Raw genomic sequence first — 22043 nt, 5'->3', positions numbered from 1 at the left:
ATATATCATTATTTTTTCAGATTATTCTGGCCTACTCTGAAAATGGAGTCTAGTCTGTGAATATTAACCTTCATTCTTTTAGTCTAACTGCTCAAAATTTTTCTTAATTAGAAAGTCAAGATACAGTGACCGTTTGAAAGTTTTATATTTGCTAATGATGCATATGTTTTAAACTGAAATCCACTAAAGATTTTTTTGTGTAAAAATGCATTTTCTTTAATCATATCCTCTATGTGTTAAATTATAAACGGGTGTGTTTAACGGTTGTTTACCTTGGCCGGCATTATTTTTTTTTTCATTCCATTATTGGGTTCATTGCAACAAACTATTTAGTTCATCAATAAAGTTTACAACTTGTGTTGAGATTACATAATTATTGCATTGTTTTGGTTATTCAAAAATGAATTGCATTACCATTTACACTTACGGCTAAAATATACCATTATCTAATTGCAACGTAAATTATTTTTTATTTCCAATGTTGGAAATTTCATCTAGAATTCTTTTTATATAGTAAATTATAACCAAAACTCAATTGCATTTACAGTGTCCAAAAAAAACCACATGAAAATCACTAATCAATTGTAAAAAATACTTCATAAACATATCAAAATTGTAAGATCGCCTTCCACCATGATACTGGAGTACTCAATTGAGTTTAGTATTGTAAAATTCATAAGTTTAAACAGACGCTTTCCACTTTTCTTCACAAGTGTTCCAGATCTTTGTGTCATTCAAGTCAAGTCAGTGAATCAGGTCACCATTTATGACCACTATCCACTTCTTTGTGGATGTCAATTCCTTTACGAACTCTATGAAGTTTATATCGTTAGTGGAAGGAGACCTTAAATTACCATTATATGGACGCTGAAGCGACTTGGGGTTCTGCAGGGATTCCCAAAGTTATTCCTTTGAGTCGAACTCAACTTTGCTAGAGTTCAAAGAGGTATAAAAATGTATCCTTATTATTAACGCAATCTGCTATTAAAACGACTTAATATAATGTAGGAAGTGTTATTAATAGGATTTGTACTTAAATTTGTTGTCTTGAAAAAATCATATTTGCTCGCTTAACCAATTAAAACGAAACTAGATATTTTTAAGTTAATTTGGTTATAACTGGGGTCTCTTATCTAAAATAGTTTGGGAATCCCTGTCCTGAGTTCAACTAGAGTCGTAGTACATCACCGGGTCACTTGTATTAGTGGATGGTGGTGAGTCGGAGAGGCTGATGTGGGGCTCCGCTCAGCACTGCTGCGCGGGGCGTGGCAGCGGACGCACAAGGTACAGCTTCTCGCCCTGCTTGTTGGTGTAGATGGGCGCGCGCTGGTAGTGCGCTACCAGCTGCTCGAGCGTGGGGAACTTGCGCTGCCCGATGCAGTACAGGCTGCCCTCCACGTGCACGCGGAAGTGTTTATTGCGGCCTGGTGCCTTCAGTGACACCGAGTAATCGCCAACCTGTAATGAATACCTTATTGTCATGAAATGAAATAAAACATATGAATCATATATCAAATGTCATATCCTAATGGATTGCTCACTAGGTAAGAAAACTTCTAACTTTTCTTCTTACAAAATAGTTATACCAATTTTATATATTATTATAATACTCCTAGCATTGAGATGGTTACTGACTAATTGCATAGCTCGAAGAATTGCTCGTCTGAAATGACAGTAGGCACACTGCTTGTGCAACCGATGGCCGTTGGGGCCTAAAGTTTGTCAAATGGTGACCACGAGCACTGCTTGTGTAGGTCCTCACTAGGTGGACAGTTGATCCTTGGGAAGAGGGTGTCCATAACCTGCTCCACAAAGGAAGGATCCGGGGTCTCCGTGGGCATAGTCAAAGTATTCCCAGTACAATTTTATACAACCAGGCACATCACATGGATTTCTCTCAAACTCTCTGAGAAGTTCTCTAAAAGACTGCATCTTTGCTTTTTAGATTACAAATTAAAGCCTTCGAGTAAATAAAGACGCTGCCCAATGCGGACCGACGACATAGTTTAGGTCGCGGGAAGTCGCCCGATGTGAGTAAGGCAGGACTGGTCATCGTGACGATCTTAGCGAAAGACCTATGCCCTTGCAGTGGATTTCTATGGGCTGATATGATGATGACATTGTCATGCTAAGTTATTACATTTCTCATTGCATATGCGTGCATTATTGACGTGTGTATGAACTCATGGGTAATGTTATTGACGTGCGCCTGAGTGTTTGTCCTGGTGGCGTGCTCACATTGGTCTCGGAGTCGCGTATGAGGAAGTCGCCGTCGTGGCCGTGCTGGTCGAGCAGCGCGTCGCAGTGCATGCGCGTGATGGCACCGTAGTACCAGGCGCGGCCCAGCGGTACTGACCCCGCGCCCCCTGCTCCACCAGCCCCCGCACCTCCCGCGCCCGACGCCCCCGCGCGACCCTCCGTCGCCTCACTGTAACACACAACATAGCAAAATTTACAATATTGTAAGACTGTATTAATATAAAAACAACATCTGTAATTCTTTGATTGTTGCGAAAATCAAAGGCGTGCGCTATAATAATTACAAAAGATTGCTTAAAATATGTAAAATATTAGTAAGGATGAAGAAAAAAGATGTGAAAGATAAAAGGTTAGACATATGAAAAATAAAAATATATGCTGTCCCACTTCGCAAGGGAACGAGTTACATCAAACAACTCACTCTATGGCTTCATTGTGTATAAAGCTCTATCTTAATACCCGTGAAAAGGCTTTGATCCTATGAATAACGCCCTTCAAATAGCACGATATATATGTTTACACACAACTATTCCATTGCTAACATAAACATAACCTATCCCATCGCAACAAGCTCATCTGGTCAATTTGACCATATCGATTTCTTTTGTCTTTACTATGAATAATCAAGGGTTAAAAAAATCCTAACCACTAAACTGTCCGATTTTTAAAGTATTACCCTAGTGTAAGGTCAGAGTGGCATCTTACAGATAAGTCCATCTCTATTCACCAGAAATCGCTGTCGACATCAAGAGTCTACTGGAATTTCTTGAGGAGGTGCGTCGGCTAGACTAAGGCGAATCTTCCAGTCAACTGATATCCTTAAGAAAATGCGTGCCTTTTGACTAGCCAACTAATGATTGTGACCTATATGTATATAAGTCCCTAAAACCCTCCACTTGTAGCATTCAGTACTTTAAAGACACCCTTGTCTTATCTCTACAGGTTGGTTTCTGCAATCAAGCGGTAAGTCAACCCAATTGCAGAAGTCCCAGCAAACTCTAAGTATCACAGTACTCCAAATGTACGATTTTATGTGACTGTATCCACAATGTGAACCATAAAAGGGTGGTCGCTGACCAGTAGGGCTGCGTGAGGTAGTCGGCGAGTTCCTGCAGGTAGTTGCGGGGCACGAGGCCGAGCTGGCCGCGGGAGTCCCGCGCGCGGTACCACTCCGGGTCGGAGGGCGGGCGCTCCACTATCTCCAGCCGGTCGCCCTTCTCGAACGACAGCTCCGCTTCATTATTCGACGTGAACGAGTAAAGTGCCACCTGGAACATGGACATTATCGAAATGAACTACAATGCCTAAGGACTAATTTAAAGATTAAAAAACTATTGATGACATGGTGCGAGCTAATATTAATAAAAGCTTTTATTCAGCCAGTACATGATAATATATAATAAATTTAATAAGCTCTTCTCGGGGCATGGGGGATTCTCCGAGTACCTACACCAGTTAAAGTTCTGAGAGTCCCACATGCTTCTGCAAACCAGGTGTGGATCAGACCGTGGTGCATCTGATAGACGACTGCCTTACATTTCACGGATCTCGGTTCGATTCTGAATGTCGGTTGGGAAGTAAAATAGATAAGACGAGCATCGCCTCTATAATAAAAGATGAAGGATGCAAAACAACCTTCACTGGTCAGTTTTTGACTATAAATAAATATGTATATATATAAATTCTGACCACAATATCGAGGACATTCTCCGCCATTGCATATGTGTGTACTGGGTCTTCATTGTCGCCTTCTTCACTCGTATAGTTCGATGGGAACCTGGAAAAAAAAATCGAAATTTTTAAGACAATATGTATTATTAGCATAGAAAAACTGGGAAGATCTACACCAAAGTGCAACCAATGTGTACCTTCATATTGTCCATATTACTGTACACATGTACAACTTCAAAACAGTCTAGTATAAGTAAAAGTATATAATTACAAGCCAAAAGATTAAAATTCCTGCAGAAATTATTCTACACTAATTCTTCTCTCTTCCAAGTGTTTAAAATATTAAACCAACTGTTTAAAGTTTGCTTATGTAGAATTCTCAAGCACTTCAGCCACATTGCAAAAGAGGTGAGAATATTTGGCGATGATTGCAGCAATGTAGAAGGTAAAATAGTTAGAGGATGGCCACCTACTCAATAAACAAAAAAAGAACAAGAGAAAAATGGTGGGAGAGACTGACATGTTTACTATTATATTATTATTAGAATCTACTTCCACATGCATTAGCGTCCATGCCTTTATTTTTACATTGAACATTTAATATTTCGAAAGTTTTTGTTTTGCTCACTGACATGATGTCTATAATCCTTAATCATTATTAAGCCAAGAAATATGCGTTTCCAGTCGGCGAAGAAAAATGTCGCCCTTCATTCCTGAAATTCTGCAGAGGGATCATACAGTTAGTAAGGGTCTAGTAATAACGGAAAATCGTATAATGAAACATTAGAAACTAGAAAACTGTAAATAACTGATTAAATCAGATAGATAAGAAGGTACCAAGAAGGAACAAACGACAAACTAAATTGTACAATGATATATATATGTAGCTCACTGTGATGTTTTAAGAGCGGTAGAGTGGAAAGGAAGGTGATGTGTAGAATATGTGCGAAGAATAATAGATGAATGAATGATTGATACTGTGGTTGAAAAAAGTAGAGTGAGAAAATAAAAAATAATGTGGAAAAAGAATAAAAAAGACCATGTTCCTCTCATGATAGGAGTGAATGTTGGGTTTCCTTAAATTGGGGCCAAAAATAAATCCATCATTCTTGAGGAAACGACTAAGAAGTAGAAGACATATGATAATGGACTTAGATGCTTTGCTTGGACAGCTCCAAAATAATTTTGTCATTGTTGTCAGAGTTCAGTGCATCACTAACATTGTTCATGATTCGGTAGAGTTCACCATAAACCATTCTTCAAACAGTGGAAATTTTATTTTGAAAATAGCAGTAACGAAAAGTTAAAGAATATGTTTGATACATGTGCACCCACCAGCCTGTGTGGCCTTGGTACTGGCCACGCCACCAGCCGTCGTTGCTCTTCTCGAGAATGAGTATTCTGGTGCCCTTGGTGAGGGAGAGCTCGTCGGGCTGTTGTGCCTGGTAGTTGTACTTGACGACGGCCGTGCCCAGCGCCTCCGTTGGCTCCACGCGCCGCCCACCTGCGCCTGCACCGGCGCCTCCTGGGGATTCTGGTCCCCCGCGCACGGGGGAACTGTTCGATGGCAGCGTCTTCGACCCGGAACCCTTTTTCACCTTCTTTTTGATACTGGAATCGACATGCAAAAAATTATTTTAAAAAGTACCCCTACATAAATAGATAAAATCTCTACAGATACATTTTTATTCTTTCAGGACATTTTAGTGTGTGGCATTCAATCTCCCCCTCTGCTTCACGCGCTAGCCTTACTTGTTATGTACCACACTAATTGCAACACCAATGTGACACATACTCCAGACTTTATGATTTACAGAACTTGTAAGCTATATCACAATTACCACACATACCTTTTGATATAAACACGGATAGAAGTTAGTAGTATTATTTCACTACCTGCAAATAACATTCACTAAACGAGTAAACCTTACATCAGTATCCCAGAGGCTACCTCAGTTTCCCAACGTCGGACCCATGCCCCATAGGAGAGTAATTAGAAATTGAACTCGACGACTTTAACCCTTTAACTTTAATATAAAATTTATGTATGTTTCATGGGGGGGGGGAGGTGAATTTTAGAAAGGCTAAGGTAGCGTACCTGGAAAAACCGAGGGTTCGAAGACCAGTGGGTAGACCCAGGTATCGCTGGATCGACCCGCGTTGAGGCAGACTTGCGCGAATTGAATGTCAACCAATGGCAGACGATGGCGCCAGACAGAGGAAAGTGGAGGTCTCTCGCTTCGGAGGCCTAGACCGACTTTGGGTCACTGAGCCAGCGGAGCAAGTAAGCTGGGGCACGGCATAATGAGAGCGCTTAGACTAACACCTCTTTTAAGGTAGTAAAGCTCGAGGTCTACTTAGGGAACCTCGGCACATAATACAACTTCACAGGATTTGAAGACCGTCGAGTTCTTGGACCGCTTCGGTGGACGGTCCATGGAGTGATTATACTCATGGATTTCCGCGGGTCGACCTTGACTTGGACTGACGCTCGACTTGGTATGTAGCTATTACTCGGCTTATATTACTACCAGTTCTGAAAGTGTTAACGTTGGAAGGAGTAGCGGAAGAAACTCCAGCAATACTTCTATCTAGTATGATCGTAGCTCTGTTTCCCCTGCGATGATTCGAACTGCTGTGAAATGTTTAGCATAATACATGTTTGTAACAGCTGCAGATGGAGCCGTGAATTTGCCGCGGTCGACGACGCGCCGATAAGCGTGACGATCAATTTGACACGCGCGACAACGGCGCCTACAAATTTGTAGTTTAAACATTCACATCTACCGTTCATTTGTAATTAGGTCTGCAATTGCTGCATTCTGAGGTCGATACTTAGATGAACATGTATTAGGGGTACCGGAAAATAATGTCGTTTCTGTCAACATATTTTACAGAAAAACCGATTGATTTGTTACCACTCCGGCATTGATTTATATACTAGATGGCAAAAGGTGGTTGAAAACGAACGTGAATATATTTTTGATTAGGAATAAAAACTTGATAAAAATGTTGTCGTGTGAATTTAACTAAACGAAGCAACATTACTTTCCGGTCCCACTAATAGATCAAGTTATATAAGACTTAAATTCAAGTTAAATTTAATAAGTTCCTTCAACAAAAATAGTAAATAAAACATACTACGCGTTAATATAGTTAAGGCTGAATATATGTCGTAATCAATTTTAAAGTAAAACGATGTGTGATCTTCAAAGGTATATTGAACACTGATTGCTTCTTAATGACGTAAGGTCAACGTTAAACACGCGGCGTGTGGGATTCCCACTATGTGGGCCAAGGACATAGTCAGTCTCAGGAAATCGCTGGATGCGGGCAGACCGTTCACCTTACAGTGGGCTTCTATTAGCCAAATTGATAATGATGTATTATAACAATTTAGAAGAAATCTGTGCTTGTGTGTGTTTCCCAGCGTAGGGCCCACGCTCCACAGATTGGCAATTTGATGGAGGGGGGGGGGGGGGGCATACAAAAGCGGGCTGGTCACTAGTTTAACTCTTTCGCTTTAATATAAAAAATAAATGTTATTTAGAGAGTCGTAAGAAGCTAAGCTACAGAGTATTCGTGACAATCTTGGGGGGTGGAGGAGGAGAAAGGCCTGTGCCTTACAGTGGGCGATAATATCCCCATAGTCCAACAAGTGGACAACCAACGAGGTGGACAGACATTTTTTTTAAGGTCAACGAAAAACACTGTGCACACCGCTCTCAACCGGTCTTATTTGTAATCATTGGCGGAGACCTATGCCCAATAATGGACTTCGTATTGCTGAAATTACAATGGTTATTCCCGGAGCAAAAAAAGTCGCGGTTTCAACATATAGACACCCCATTGCAAGGTTTAGACCTCCTTTGAACATATCTATGATAAGATATGCCATAATCGGTACTCTTGACCGGGGGGTGACGATCAAATACCTTTGACATCCAATTAGAAAAAAGTAGATGGTAGAAGATATGTAATCAATGTTTCTGATGTTTTACCACGCAGTGATAGTAACAGAGATTGAATTAAAGCTCCCTGATGCCTTGGAAATAAGGTGCTGTCTCCATATTCCATGTTGTATAATTTGCGTGCCGGTGCTGACCTGTCGAAGAGCGAGGGCTTCTCCTTCTTGACGTAGTTACTGGGCACGTAGCCGGACTGGCTGCGCGCGTTCTGCACGCGCCACCAGTGCTTGGAGTCGTCCAGCAGCAGGTAGCGCTCGTTCTTGCGCAGGTCCAGCTCCTGAGCGCCCTGCGCCGCGTAGTCGTACTTCGCCACCACGTAGCACACGTCATCCTGTAACACCACAATACTGATCACTTAGACGGCTTCATATACAGGGTGATCCATTGAGTTCATCTGATTGAGATTTTAAAATGATCATAGTAAACTACAAACAACTCAAAAACTAAGGATAAAATTAATATAACCATTATAAATATAAATTTACACATATATAATAAATTTCCACAAGATATCTTAGACCATGGTTGCACAGACTTATTGAGACTAGGGACCACTCGGGCAAATCATGAACTGATGGCGGGCCGGCCGCCAGAAGTATAGGTAATTAAATTTTTTTGTTTTTATTCTGGAATAGAGTTCAATATTTTTCGAACGTACGAGAGTATTCTTTTTGCTGTCGGCGGGCCACCAGTATTCGACCGGCGGGCCGCGACCTGTGCATCCATGTCTTAGACCTCCCTTTTCTTAGTTTTAAATCTATAATATTAAAGGTATTCATTTAAATCTTATTAAATCATTTAAGTTTTTATTGGATCGAAATGTATGTTACTTTTTCTTGGCTAATTTTAATGGTCAATATTATAATGTACATATCGAACATTGTTAATTACATTTAAAAAGAGCAACTGTTGAGTTTCTGGCAGACTCTTCTCAACAGATCAGCGTTCCGATCCAGTGATATCTTACTGCTTATAATGTTAAAATAATCGACGAAAAAATATATATACACACACACACACACACACACACATATATATATATACCTACTTAAAATTTTTTGAACCAAATTTAAAAAAAAAGGAAATTTATTTTATGAGTCCCGTCCGTGCAATATACACACGATTTCGTGTGACGTGATATTGCTACCACTGCATGATGGACACTGTTACACAACCCGTGGGTATCTATCTGACCGTCTCGCTCTTTAGCCCCTGAGCCTGGTGGATGGTGAGCGTCCTTGAACCTGTCTCTGTACAGCCCTGCACTTGTTTATCGACTTGGATGTGAGTTACATACAGGGTGTAGGATAATATTACATTACAAAAGTTTTTTATAATACCACACACAGTTGCTCACGAAAGCTACAAATTTTATGTTCATAGCGAAACGCACACATGGGTTTTGTAGTGTTAATTATAGAAACATAGTTTTTATGTGACCGCGACACCGTGGAGGCCAGTTCAATAAATTTAGTACAAATGGCCGTCGCACTGGAATATTACAGTAGATTTAAAGTTTTGAAAACGCATTGTACGAATGTTCTCGTATAACGCGTACTTATGACCCCGTATAACACGTATATACAAACGGTTCATGTTCAACTGTTATCGTAAAGGTGTGTTAAAATCGAATAGTAAGGAAAAACTATGTTGTGGTACAAAATATATGCGTCTTATTAAAATAAAAACTGTTTCATGTCTATATATAAAATATATTAGGGGGACCGGAAAGTAGTGTCGTTTCTGTCGACATATTTTACAGAAAAACCCATTGATTTGTTACCGCTCCGGCATTGATTTGTATACTAGATAGCAAAAGGTTGTGGATAATGAAGGTAAATGTATTGTTGATTAAAAATAAAAACTTGTTAAAAATGTAGTTGTGTGAATTTAACTTAAGAAAGCGACATTACTTTCCGGTCCCTCTATTATCTTATATATAAAATTTCCATGTCACAATGTTAGTTACCGTACTCCTCCGAAACGGCTTGACCGATTTTTACCAAATTTTATATGCGTACTCAGTAGGTCTGAGAATCGGATACTATCTATTTTTCATACGCCTAAGTGATAAGGGTTGTTCACCCTTAATTTTTTTTTATTTTTTGACTAATTTTTTTTTATTTTTTATGATATGGCATTAAAATACATACAAGCTTAAATTTTCACCCTTCTACGATCAACCCTTTATTTTTTTTTTTGCAAAACAACGTTTACGGGATCAGCTAATATTTATATAGTACAAAAATATATAGTGGGAAATCCCCGAGTTATATGGGCGATGAACCGCGCTATAGGGGGGATAACCGTAGCTATTTCTACTACTATGTCAAGGCAAATTTAATAACAATTTCCTCTGCTCTTTAACGCAATTTTTTTAACATTAAAACAAATAGGTCACGCCCGACATGCCAACAGGACAGTCATGAAGACCGGGAAATATGTCGTTTGCTAATATACAGGGCGATTGATTATATAATAAAAAGTGGATGGATATATAGCTCATTTGCTATAAATTAATGTACGGTACTCTATCTTAAAATCAAAGGTTTTATAATTGACATAAATGTTAAAAAAAAAAAACTTTCTCGAAATTCGAATAACAATTAGGGGGACCGGAAAGTAATGTGATGTGCGATGATATTACTTTCCGGTCTCCCTAATACATATATTAACACGTTGAGTGCCGTTCAGTCTTACATCCCCTACAGGCCGCGCGCGCAATACTGGCAAATTAGAATTTACTCAATAGATTTCAAAAAGTATTAACGCCATTATTTTTCACCAAACGGGGTGGATGGGGTGTATTTCATTTAATTATTATCTTGTTTCAATAAAATCCATTAAAGTTATCTGTGAAATGTCCAATTTTTATCTTTATTATCATATATTTTACTGTCAGTCATCGGTGACTGACGCGTCCTAAACGGTAAGGTCGGTGTCAGTCACCGGTGACCGATACGGCACTCAACGTGTTAATATGAATTATTGTACACTGTCTGTTCTTGCAGACTGTGCTACTAGAAGTTATTGACATGTATATATCTATTATAAAAAATGTATATAACATATTTCAAAGCGATCTCTTTATATACGGTAATAAGTGTAAAGTAAGAAAAGCACCAATATTTAGCCACTTCCGCACATGCAGTCGTAGTCGTGCAATAATGTGCACCGCCCGCCAGCACGCTAATTAATGCGCATGCGGCAAACAATGCGAATTACACAACTACCACCGTGTTTCACCCCTCCACGGGGCATCTTCAGGAGTTATATTACACCGATTAGTGCCAAACACAGAGAGAGGACTCTGCGATGCACTTTGTTGCATTGGTCCTTTTCTTACTTGGGATGGACTTCCGCAAAATAACGCCTGATTCCATTAAATAATAGGTGTGAAAGCATAGAAGCTTTTTCGCTAACAAGTGAAATATAAATTGACCCCTTTAATGCTTTTTACACGTATGGCAAATCATCCTGTATATATATACATATGCGGGATGTAGTTTGAAAACAAAATCCGAAGCAAATCTCATTTATACATTTATTAAATAATCATTGTAGTGTCTAAGAATACGCTATATCCTCCTTCGACTTTTTTACACTGTGTTGCCATCTTCAACCAAATGTTATCATAATCGAAAATATTCTTAACTAAAATATAATCCAAACCACATATACAGTACCCGGCGCAAATCGACCTTAAGAAAGAGACAATCGGCTAATTTTGACTTCGACGTGCACTATCTCTGTCCCACACTACCTATGTGACGTTTTGTCAGTCGCTGTATGTCGTGCCACAGTTTATTGTCCAAAGAGTTTAAGTCTGGACTATCCGAAGATTAACCTTCGGATAGTCCGGACTATGTATTTTTAAAGACGAATTTTACAATTTCGTAACATAAAATCGATATTATTACTTCACCAATAATCGATTTATCGTATTCCGTGCGACAGAGATAACACTCTACGAAGCCGATATAATCCGATTGTCTCTTTCCAAAGGTCGATGTGCAATATTTATCACCGGTAGTGTATATATTTTGTATTATTTGCTATATCTATATACGCTTCTAGTTTAAGTAAATAATGTAACGTGTTTCTTAATATCCGACAGACGCGTTCAAAGGATACATTTCGCCAAGTATTTGCCGGCACGTTGCGTCAGTAAAATTTTAATTGAATTAACTCGACGAATACACGATTGGGCAACGGCAGGAAGAGTTTAATAGATCGATAAGAAGGTACCCGCGTACATGAAACCGACAGACCGATGTTATATTTTTATACTGTAGTAATATATTTTACTGAGCCACACAAGCTGTGATGGAAGCCAAACTGGACGACCTACCACGAGAGGCTTTTTTTTTTATAGACCCCCGCTATTGGGGGCCTCTCGTACCCCTATTTATGGTGGGATAGGGACTTTATTAGCATTTAATTTATTCACTTAATTATTTTATTTTCATTCTCTTCGCTTTCATTCTGTTCTTTTATACCACAATTCTGCTTTCTTTCCCTTTTGCTCTGTTTTACCATTCTTTCATCGTCTTTTCATTTTACATTTTCTTAATTTCTAGTTTTGTTGTATCACATTTTTATCTTTATCTTTATCACAGTTTAATATTATTTATTTTTACATATCTTTTTTGTTTTTGTTTGTTGATGCCTAACTTTTATTTTTTTTACCACGAGAGGCTTTGGAGACGGGACTTAAAATGAACACCCAGAAGACCTAAGAAATGAGGTGTAGAGTAACAGATTCTTTGCCGTTGCTTATTGGGAGTAGAAAAAGTGAATCAGGAAGGATCGAAGAGGACATTGCTTCGAGAATCGCCAAGCGGCAATCGCCTTCACACGGCTCAGTTCTGTATGGCAATCACAGAAGCTGACTAGGAGAGTTAAGTTCAAAATATTCCGGTCCAATGTGAAAATCGTGTTGCTATATCGATGCGAAACGTGAAAGGTTACCAAAGATATCACTTGCCGGCTCTAAGTCTTCATTAACAACTGTCTTCGACGTATTCTCGGTATATACTCGCCTGAGAAAATCTACAACGTAGATCTCTGCAAACGCCGCAAGTGGAACTGAATAGGCCACACGCTCCGAAGGGATCCTGATCACATACCGAGGCAAGCCCTAGAATAGAATCCTCAAGGAAAGCGAAGACGTGGCCGCCCAAAGCAAACCTGGCGGCGGACGATCACTGCAGAAGTGAAGGCAGTTGGAATGACGTGGAGCGAAGTAAAGCGCGAGGCTCAAGACCGCTCGGGATGGTGACGTACTGTGGACGCCCTCTGCCCCCATCTTGGGTACATAGGAATAAATAAAATGGTGAAATATTTCATTATTTCCAATATTGATCAAACTTGTTAATTTTAATAAATATAAAAGTTAAAACTTATTTATTCAGCATTGTAACTTTTAACAGGACTCTTATTGATTGTCAACATATTACTTATTTGCTTTTTTATCTATATTATTTCTAATTCTGCTTCGCAAGGTGTTATAGTTACGGAGAAGAAGGAGGAAGAAACTCCACAACAACACATCTTTTAATAGTTCAACAATACAGATTTATACATACACACTTTATCAGATATAGTCTAAATGAAAGCCAAGGATTTTTATCATTAAAATATCTGTTTATTGAATAATAAGCCATTTTCGTCAATTTACTTTTAGTACGCGTTTTGAATTTTGTAAATGGTAGTCATATAACAATAGGTTGTCAAATATCTCCCTTCCGCCTTTTTGTCTTTTGAATTTCGCGGCTATGTACAAAGCGCTACAGAGCTCGTATCTGGCAATACTATACATAATTTGAAAGGTCTTGACATAACCTATAAAACGACGCTATGCATGATTAGTTTGGATATTGCGTTCAACAGTTATAGACGTGTGAACATGGAGTTCACTAACGCCGAAATTCGCGCTATTTTAAAGTTTTCCTTCGTTAAAGGCAAATCCGCTAAAGAAACGTTCCGTGAGATTAATGGTGTTTTGGGGGATGGTACTCTATCACTTCGAACCGCGGAGGAATGGTTTCGACGATTCAGAGCCGGCGAAAACGACACCTTGGATAAGCCAGCCGGCGGAAGACCTGTGACGACAAATACCGATCAAATCATGGACTACATCGAGTTAGACCGGCATGTGGCATCTCGTGACATCGCCCAGGAGATGGGAGTTAGTCACCAAACCATTTTAAACCATCTGCAGAAGGCTAGATACAAAAAAAAGCTTGATGTTTGGGTGCCGCATGATTTGACGCAAAAAAACCTTTTGGACCGAATCAACGCCTGCGATATGCTGCTGAAACGGAACGAACTCGACCCATTCTTGAAGCGGATGGTGACTGGCGACGAAAAATGGATCACATACAACAATATCAAGCGAAAACGGCCGTGGTCGAAGGCCGGTGAATCGTCCCAAACAGTGGCCAAGCCGGGATTGACGGCCAGGAAGGTTTTGCTGTGTGTTTGGTGGGATTGGAAGGGAATCATCCACTATGAGCTGCTCCCATATGGCCAGACGCTTAATTCTACCATCTACTGCGAACAACTGGACCGCTTGAAGCAGGCGATCGACCAGAAGCGTCCAGAATTGGCCAACAGGAAGGATGTAGTGTTCCACCAGGACAACGCCAGACCACACACTTCGTTGATGACTCGTCAGAAGCTACGGGAGCTCGGATGGGAGGTTTTATCACATCCACCATATAGCCCGGACATAGCGCCAAGTGATTACCACCTGTTCCTGTCCATGGCGAACGCCCTTGGTGGTGTAAAGTTGAACTCAAAAGAGGTTTGTGAAAAGTGGCTGTCCGAGTTCTTCGCAAATAAGGAGGGGGGCTTCTACGAGGGAGGTATTATGAAGTTGCCGTCTAGATGGAAACAAATTATCGAACAAAACGGCGCATATTTGAACTAAATCCGATCACTGTAACACTTTTTATAAAGCATTGAATAAAGAGCAAAAAAGCGGAAGGGAGATATTTAACAACCTGTTATTATACGGAAGTTTATAACAAAATCTTATTCCGTTTTTTACAAATAAATTAGAGACATTGTGCAATCAAAACTTTGGTAGAGCCAGTTTTTCCCGGTGCCTTGTAAATACACCATGGACGACCCCTATTTTTTTATTCATTATAATTATTGTAAAGGTACAAGATATCATATATATAATGTGACCGCTTTCTCGAGGTCATTCGTTGCCCTAAGCCAGTGATTCCCAAAGTGGTCTACGTAGACCTCTAGGGGTCTATGACAACCTGCAAGGGGTCTACGTCAGCGAAAAAAAAATTGGGGGTCCACGAAATGAAAATGGGGGTTCACGATAGTGGATCTCAACACACACACTGATAGTACCTATTTACTTACATCATACTATCTTATAATATCAAAACATTTACATTATGTATATAAGTACCTATGAAGTTAAAAAATTATTATGTGTTTATAAAATTGTGCAAGTTGTAGGATGTTGGTATTCGCTTTGTTGTCGCAATACATTTTGAACATACACTAAACTTTACTACAGTTAGAAATTTACAGGAAATCAATATCAGGTAAGTAGCGGCTCTATCCAACACGGAAAAACATGGCAAGGGGTCTACGACACAAAAAAGTTTGGGGAACTCTTCCCTAAGCCACGGTTGCACAGACTTATTAAGACTAGGGGCCACTCTGTCAAATCATGAACTGATGGCGGGCCCGCCGCCAGAAGTATAGGTAATTAAATTTTTTTGGTTTTATTCTGGAATAGAATTCAATATTTTTGGAATGTACGAGAGTATTATTTTTGCTGTCGGCGGGCCACCAGTATTCGATCGGCGGGCCGCGGTCTGTGCATCCATGCCTTATGCCATAAATAGCTCGAATGGCTGTCTTTTGCAAAACAAATATATATTTTAATAACCGTACTTCTACCTCAATGCATTGACCCACAGGACATAATGCTGTGGCAACCAAAATACAATATCCTAGTAGTATAAGTATCAGAGTGTCGTTTTATCTTCCTAACGGCATAAGCTGCAGCAACAAGCCTGACCGCAAGAGACTCCGTGTCCATATCACGAGGGCTCCATTGAAGTTTAGTGTCGATAGTTGATTAAATAAGGATTAATTATCATATATCTAATATATAAAATTCTCATGTCACGGTGTTCGAACTTGAACTCCTCTGAAACGGCTTGACTGATTTTTACCAAATTTAATATGCGTATTCAGTAGGTCTGAGAATCGGCTACTATCTATTTTCTATACCCCTAAATGATAAAGGTTGTTCACACAATTTTTTTTTTAACGAAATTTTTTTGTTTTTATCTTTTTATGATACAGCATACAACCATAAATTTTCACCCCTCTACGATCAACCCTTTTTTTTATTTGTTAATTAAAAACTTTAATTTTTTTTGCAAAACAACGTTTGCGGGATCAGCTAGTTTTTTTATATAAATGTGTTACATGTCTAAATAAAAATCAGAACAAAAAGGCAGTTTTGATACTTCAAACATAAACAACTGACTTTTTTAAAAACCATCAGAGGTATTTACTCTACTTTACTGCGATTGGATTCATTCAAGTGCTTTTAGTTGATCGAAATGTGTGGAACTTTGTTTGCTGACCTAGTTACAAGATTGACATTACAATGTACACATGAAAAACTGTTAAATTACATTTAAAAGAGCAACTGTTGAGTTTCTGGTCGGCTCTTCTCAACAGATCAGCGTTCCGTGTTGGTGGTAGCTTGCTGCTTATAATGTTAAAATAATCGAAGATCCAAAAGCGCACGTGAATGTATATTTGAATGAAGATATTTTGAATGAATGGTGTTTTTAATCTATCGTATACAGGACCAACAAACACATTCATTTATATTTATATATATATATATATCTGTGCTCACGAACTTCGTTCCGCCTAACAGTGTGTCCCATTTTAAATATAAACAAAATTATTAAGTTCTATAGTAGGCAGAAAAAACATAAATGAACTTAGAGGATATATTGTTTCAATGAGATTTTTTTAAATGTCTAATATCATATTTTTTATAACCACTAACCTATTACAGAGTCAAACACAAAAAATATCATAAAAATTGGTTCAGCCATTCTTCGGTTACAAATGGTGTGACATATACTTTTATGTTTTATATGTAGAATTACAATAGATTAAAATCAATTAATTTAACATATTTTAAATTGACCACGTTATACGGATGCTGGTTTATACTTTAGTCACATTTTGGCAAAAATACTTAATATCCCTTGTTGATATCACCAAGTGACAGCGCCTACGAATTCTGTACTTACATTTCGTATGACATAAGCAACGTACAAATCCTAAAGATAGTTTCTTATTATATCAATGTCTTAGCCCTTCATTCTATATTTAAATTGCAAATAATTTTATTAATTTCACTGGATAACTAACTCTTCATTAAATATGTTAACAATCATACTGAGTAAGAAACGGACCAATATTTAGCCACTTTTGCACATGCAGTGGCAGTCGTGCAACAAAGTGCACCGCCCGCCAGCCCGCTGACAAATACGCATGCGGCAAACAATGCGAACTACACAACTGCCACCGTAAAATCACTCAACACGTGTTTCACCCCTCCACGGGGCATCTTCAGGAGTTATGTTACACCGATTAGTGCCAAACACAAAGTTAGATTTTTAATTACACCCGTTGAAAGCGACCTGAATCTAGTATCCTTACGACAACCATAAGAATACAACATCAAAACTACATTCTTCATATCTTCTCTACAGATAGCTACCAATAGTATGACTTGTAAGTGTGAGATATAGATATACGCACCAATTACGTATGTGTGTCAGCGTCAGACGTCTGTGACGTCACAATAGAACAGCCAACGTCTTGCGACCAGCCTACCGGACACAAGCAATCGCGAAGGTCAAAAATAAAGAGTATCTTTGATAATTCACAACGAGATTCATTTGTAAAATGTTCCCAAGGAACAAAAATACTATTTATTCATATATATATATATATATATATATATATATATATAAAACAGTGGTAAGTTAGGTTAGTTGCGCTATTTTTATGTTTTTGCTTCAAACATTGTTAAATTTAATTTAAAAAGTGCAACTGTTGAGTTTCTGTCAGGCTCTTCTTTACAGTTCACAATTTCAAGTGACCATTTAAAAGTGCATGTAAAAGTTATTTTAAAATTTGAAATAAACCTTATTTTAAAATAAAAGAAATTTATATCTATAACTAGCTATGCCCGTGATTTTATCCGCGTGGAATTAACAATTTTTTTTTCGTTTAAGAATTTTTCTGAAATAAAATCCCAGTTATTCCTTAATACATAAGCTACCTACCGGTGTAAGTCCCGCGTCAAAATCAAGCCATTTTAGAGACTTGCCAAAACAAACAGACAGGTAAAAATAAAAATTAAATAACATTGTTATCTTTACAACATATATATTCATATGAATAAATATAGGTCTGTTATTTGTATAGATCTATATTTTTTGTGCTATATATCCTTTTAGATGTATTTTTTTTTTGGTATTTTGGTGCTCAATAAAGAATAAATACATAAAAAAACCTTTTTTTACATTTTCTTTTCACACATAACATATATATAAATATATATATATATATATATATATGTACAGGACAATCCTGCATAAAGTTATGGTTGCTAAACTTGGACTCTGACAAAAGAACACAGAGCAATTTGCAAGGTGTCAGAGAGCTGTGGAAAGGAGTATATTGGAGATAAAACTAAAAGAGAAAGTCAGATATAGAGATATATATAGGGAAGACCAAGATAACTGACATCCTGAGTTGGTTAACAAAAATGGAGGTGGACAAGTCATATGTTCCAGAGCAAAAAAAAATGGGGCCAAAGAGTGTCTGGTATCCCAGGTATGGCCATAGAAGTCAGGATTAAAAAGCCAGAAGATAGGAGGACTGAATAAGAATGACTGAGTTCCATGTGGCTTGAGTTTGCAGCCGACCAGAGGCATATAAGAACATTGGAGAAGGCTTTTGCCCTAAGGTCATCCAAACATGACATATTTTAATGTAAAATAACTTAGTTGGAAAAAGTTTTGAATTAATGTGACTTAAATGAATGCATAAGATAGATAAACAATGGCCACCATAGACAAGTTTCACAATTCATGCTTATGCCTAACAAGATCAAGGCAATATTTCATAACAATTTACAACTCTAACATCTCAAGGTTTGTTCACAAGCGTAGGTTGTATGCTATTTGCATTTTAGGCAAGATTAATGTTTGTGTACAAAGTATAGTCCTTGTGTTTTGCAACAATTCATTTATTTACACAAAAGTATACTATACTTAAAATTTTTTAGGTGTGAAATTTAGTTCAAAATAACTTATCAAAAAGAAATTAAACAAAAGAATATAGATTATAACTAAAAGTGCAATTTATTTATGGGTACAATAGGCAGCCTTATCACTCAAGGAAATAATTTTGATATATAAGATAATTAAAAAAAGTAGAACATGGAAATTTTAAGAATGGTTTAATAATTTTTGTAATATTACCATTGTCAGGACACAAATGGTTACTCAGTTTTTTCAGGTATTTGATACTGAAAACTTCTCTAAAGTTTGATTTAAATCATCACAGATATATACCTACATAGCTTTACTACATTTAGTAAAGCAATCTATATTATGACAGCCAAAACTCTCTAAACATTTTTCACAGAAAGATTATAACAATACATAAATAAAACACTTATGATAATATTGTCTTATTTCTCTAGCCTCTAAAATTTGTTGTGGCTCAGTATAATTTATAATATACTCCCACAACTTCCAGCCTACCGAAGCCTACTGCAGGGCAAAGGCCTACTCCAAGGATATCTATGGAGTGATATACCATAGTTGTCACTCTTGGCAGGCAAATTGTCTATTGCAGTGTGGTACTGTTGTACACAATGGACCTGCCCATCTTCTGAAAACTTCTTTATGAATAGTAGCAATCCCAGATAATTAATATACAATGTGTGAACTGTATATAACTGTATCTTGGCAATTAAACCCATTATCTATGAACACAAGTCACAGTGTTCTTCCATTGGACTACCATTCCCATGTAATGTCTCTGAAATTGTAGTGGTTCTTCAGCCCATAGACCCTACTGTGTGCAGGGCATAAACATTGTTCAAATATATTTATAGGCAATCACAGTGTTGTATTATGGTATATAGAGAGTATACAGATGCTGGTACTTTTAGGAAATTTTTATATGAACGGATGCAATCCTAAATAATTAATGTACAATGTGTAAAATATATAACATTGTTTCTTGGGAATTGAACCCGAGACCTAAAAATGCAAGTCACAGTTCTCCACCACTACCATGTAACTCTGAATTATCAAGCAATAAGTTATTCCATATACCAATTTTAAAAAAATTGGAAGTGTCACAAAAAAACCTGCCTGACATTGTTGGCTTTTCTCAGATCTTATTGTATTAGAAACTCTAAGGGTCTCAATGTAGAGAACAGCCTGTTGAGATAAGAGAAAATAACTTGATAACTTTGTAATCTTAAGTTGAAGGGTGCCATAATAGAGACTTTAATTTTATTCTAGTATCAATCAGTTAGGGCTCTTCCGACATTCTTCTAATGAAATAAACAGTTGATTAGATCTGTATTTCCCATGTGGCATGCTTAACTATGCATTTTTAAAATTCTTCATCCCTCTGTGTAACATACATAATTTTTATATCAAAGCAAAAAGGTTAATTATTAAGTTAATATTAAGTCCATTTTCAAATTGCCCCCTGTGGGGTGTAGAACCCAAAGTGGGAAACAATAAATTAGATGTTCTTGAGAGGGTAAAAATATGACTATGTTAATAAATAAATAATGTCAAGTCCCGTTAATCTTACTTTGAAAATTATGTAATATGTACAAATACTGTATAACACACATTTATTCAAAGGTTTTGGGCTCCAATAACATGTTCAAACTGTATAAAAGCATTTTCCTTACTAAAGTGTCTGTTATAAGAAAAAATAGAAGCAACCTTACATTATGGATACATTAATAACTTTAGAACTTTAAGTTGAAATTATTAATTGTAAAATTTGACAGAAAATTATGAATCATTGGTATTTTAATTAATAATTATAATGTAGGAGCATGAGCATTGTATGTGCATGCTCTGGTCTGTTTTAACAGTCAGATCATATGAGTCACGGTTATTATTGTGAATGTAACATGTTTAATTCAACTCAGTTATTAGACCTTTTTAGATAGTAGATTCAAAACACTGGCTTCTTATAAGATCCTAATAGTATTTCTCTTGTTTTATTAAATTTCTCAAATAAGACCTGTACTTGAGTTTTGAGAAATGGTGGTAAGTACTGCCAGTAAACATCCTTTATCACGTTAATATCATCATCAAGCGAGTGGAAATATACCTGTGCGTTTTTCCCGTGCCTTGCGTTGGCCATGGCGTGCGGCGCCGGCAACGGCTTGCTCGCCCACACCGATTCAGCGGCGCGCGCCGACCGCGTCTCCAACATGACCCCCTGGGAGCCCTGGCGCCGCGCCCCGGCCGCTTCTCACTGCTCCATCACGAACCTGCACTGCGCCGCACCGCAATGCACCGCCGCACAGAATACTCGCGCCTGACACTCGCGACCACCCTCAGGCTCCAAAACCACACGCGAACTCACTGCATTTATCGGCAACCGTGCCAAAATCTTACCGAAAGCTATTCAGCGAACAGAAGTGCATGAGGATCCAACACTTAGACGGTCGCAAAAGATTATTTATCACGTAATTATTTTCGCGGCTGTTTTATTCACAGGCTATTATGTAATAACAGTTTAATTCTCTCACAATTTAGTCACATTTGTGAAATTTTATAAAAATTTCACATTAGTCGGTGGGGCCGCGACGAATCAATAGACAAAAGAAGGGATTTATTTTTATTGGTACTCGTACCATAAGCAATATTAAAAACTAGTTAGAAAACCCTCCGTTCAATAAGTATGCAAACTTAAAACGCATAACTTTAATTTTGTAAATTAAAAGATGCGATTACTGAATACATAAAAGTTTTGAACTTTTTGTAAATATTGATATTTGTTTTTTTGGTAATG

The 22043-nt window shown here is 37.9% G+C and overlaps 1 protein-coding gene across 1 annotated transcript; it reads right to left on the bottom strand.

Annotated features, from left to right (window-relative positions):
* Window positions 1-809: 809 nt before the first annotated feature.
* dock (SH2/SH3 adaptor protein dock) lies at window positions 810-21823 on the bottom strand. Its single transcript, XM_068765045.1, has 7 exons — window positions 21357-21823; window positions 8036-8229; window positions 5266-5541; window positions 3949-4036; window positions 3337-3527; window positions 2239-2428; window positions 810-1458 (listed from the first exon to the last, which is right to left on the bottom strand). The coding sequence occupies exons 1-7, from the start codon at window positions 21459-21461 to the stop codon at window positions 1246-1248; spliced, it is 1257 nt and encodes a 418-aa protein (XP_068621146.1). The 5' UTR covers window positions 21462-21823; the 3' UTR covers window positions 810-1245.
* Window positions 21824-22043: the final 220 nt, after the last annotated feature.

This window comes from Battus philenor, unplaced genomic scaffold (genome assembly GCF_028537555.1).
Source record: "Battus philenor isolate CCGP_79_NKW_IND1 unplaced genomic scaffold, ilBatPhil1.0.hap1 SCAF_2, whole genome shotgun sequence".
Lineage (NCBI taxonomy): Eukaryota > Metazoa > Arthropoda > Insecta > Lepidoptera > Papilionidae > Battus > Battus philenor.
The sequence above is the reverse complement of the archived record's forward strand: the minus strand, read 5'-3'. Positions and strand labels throughout refer to the sequence as shown.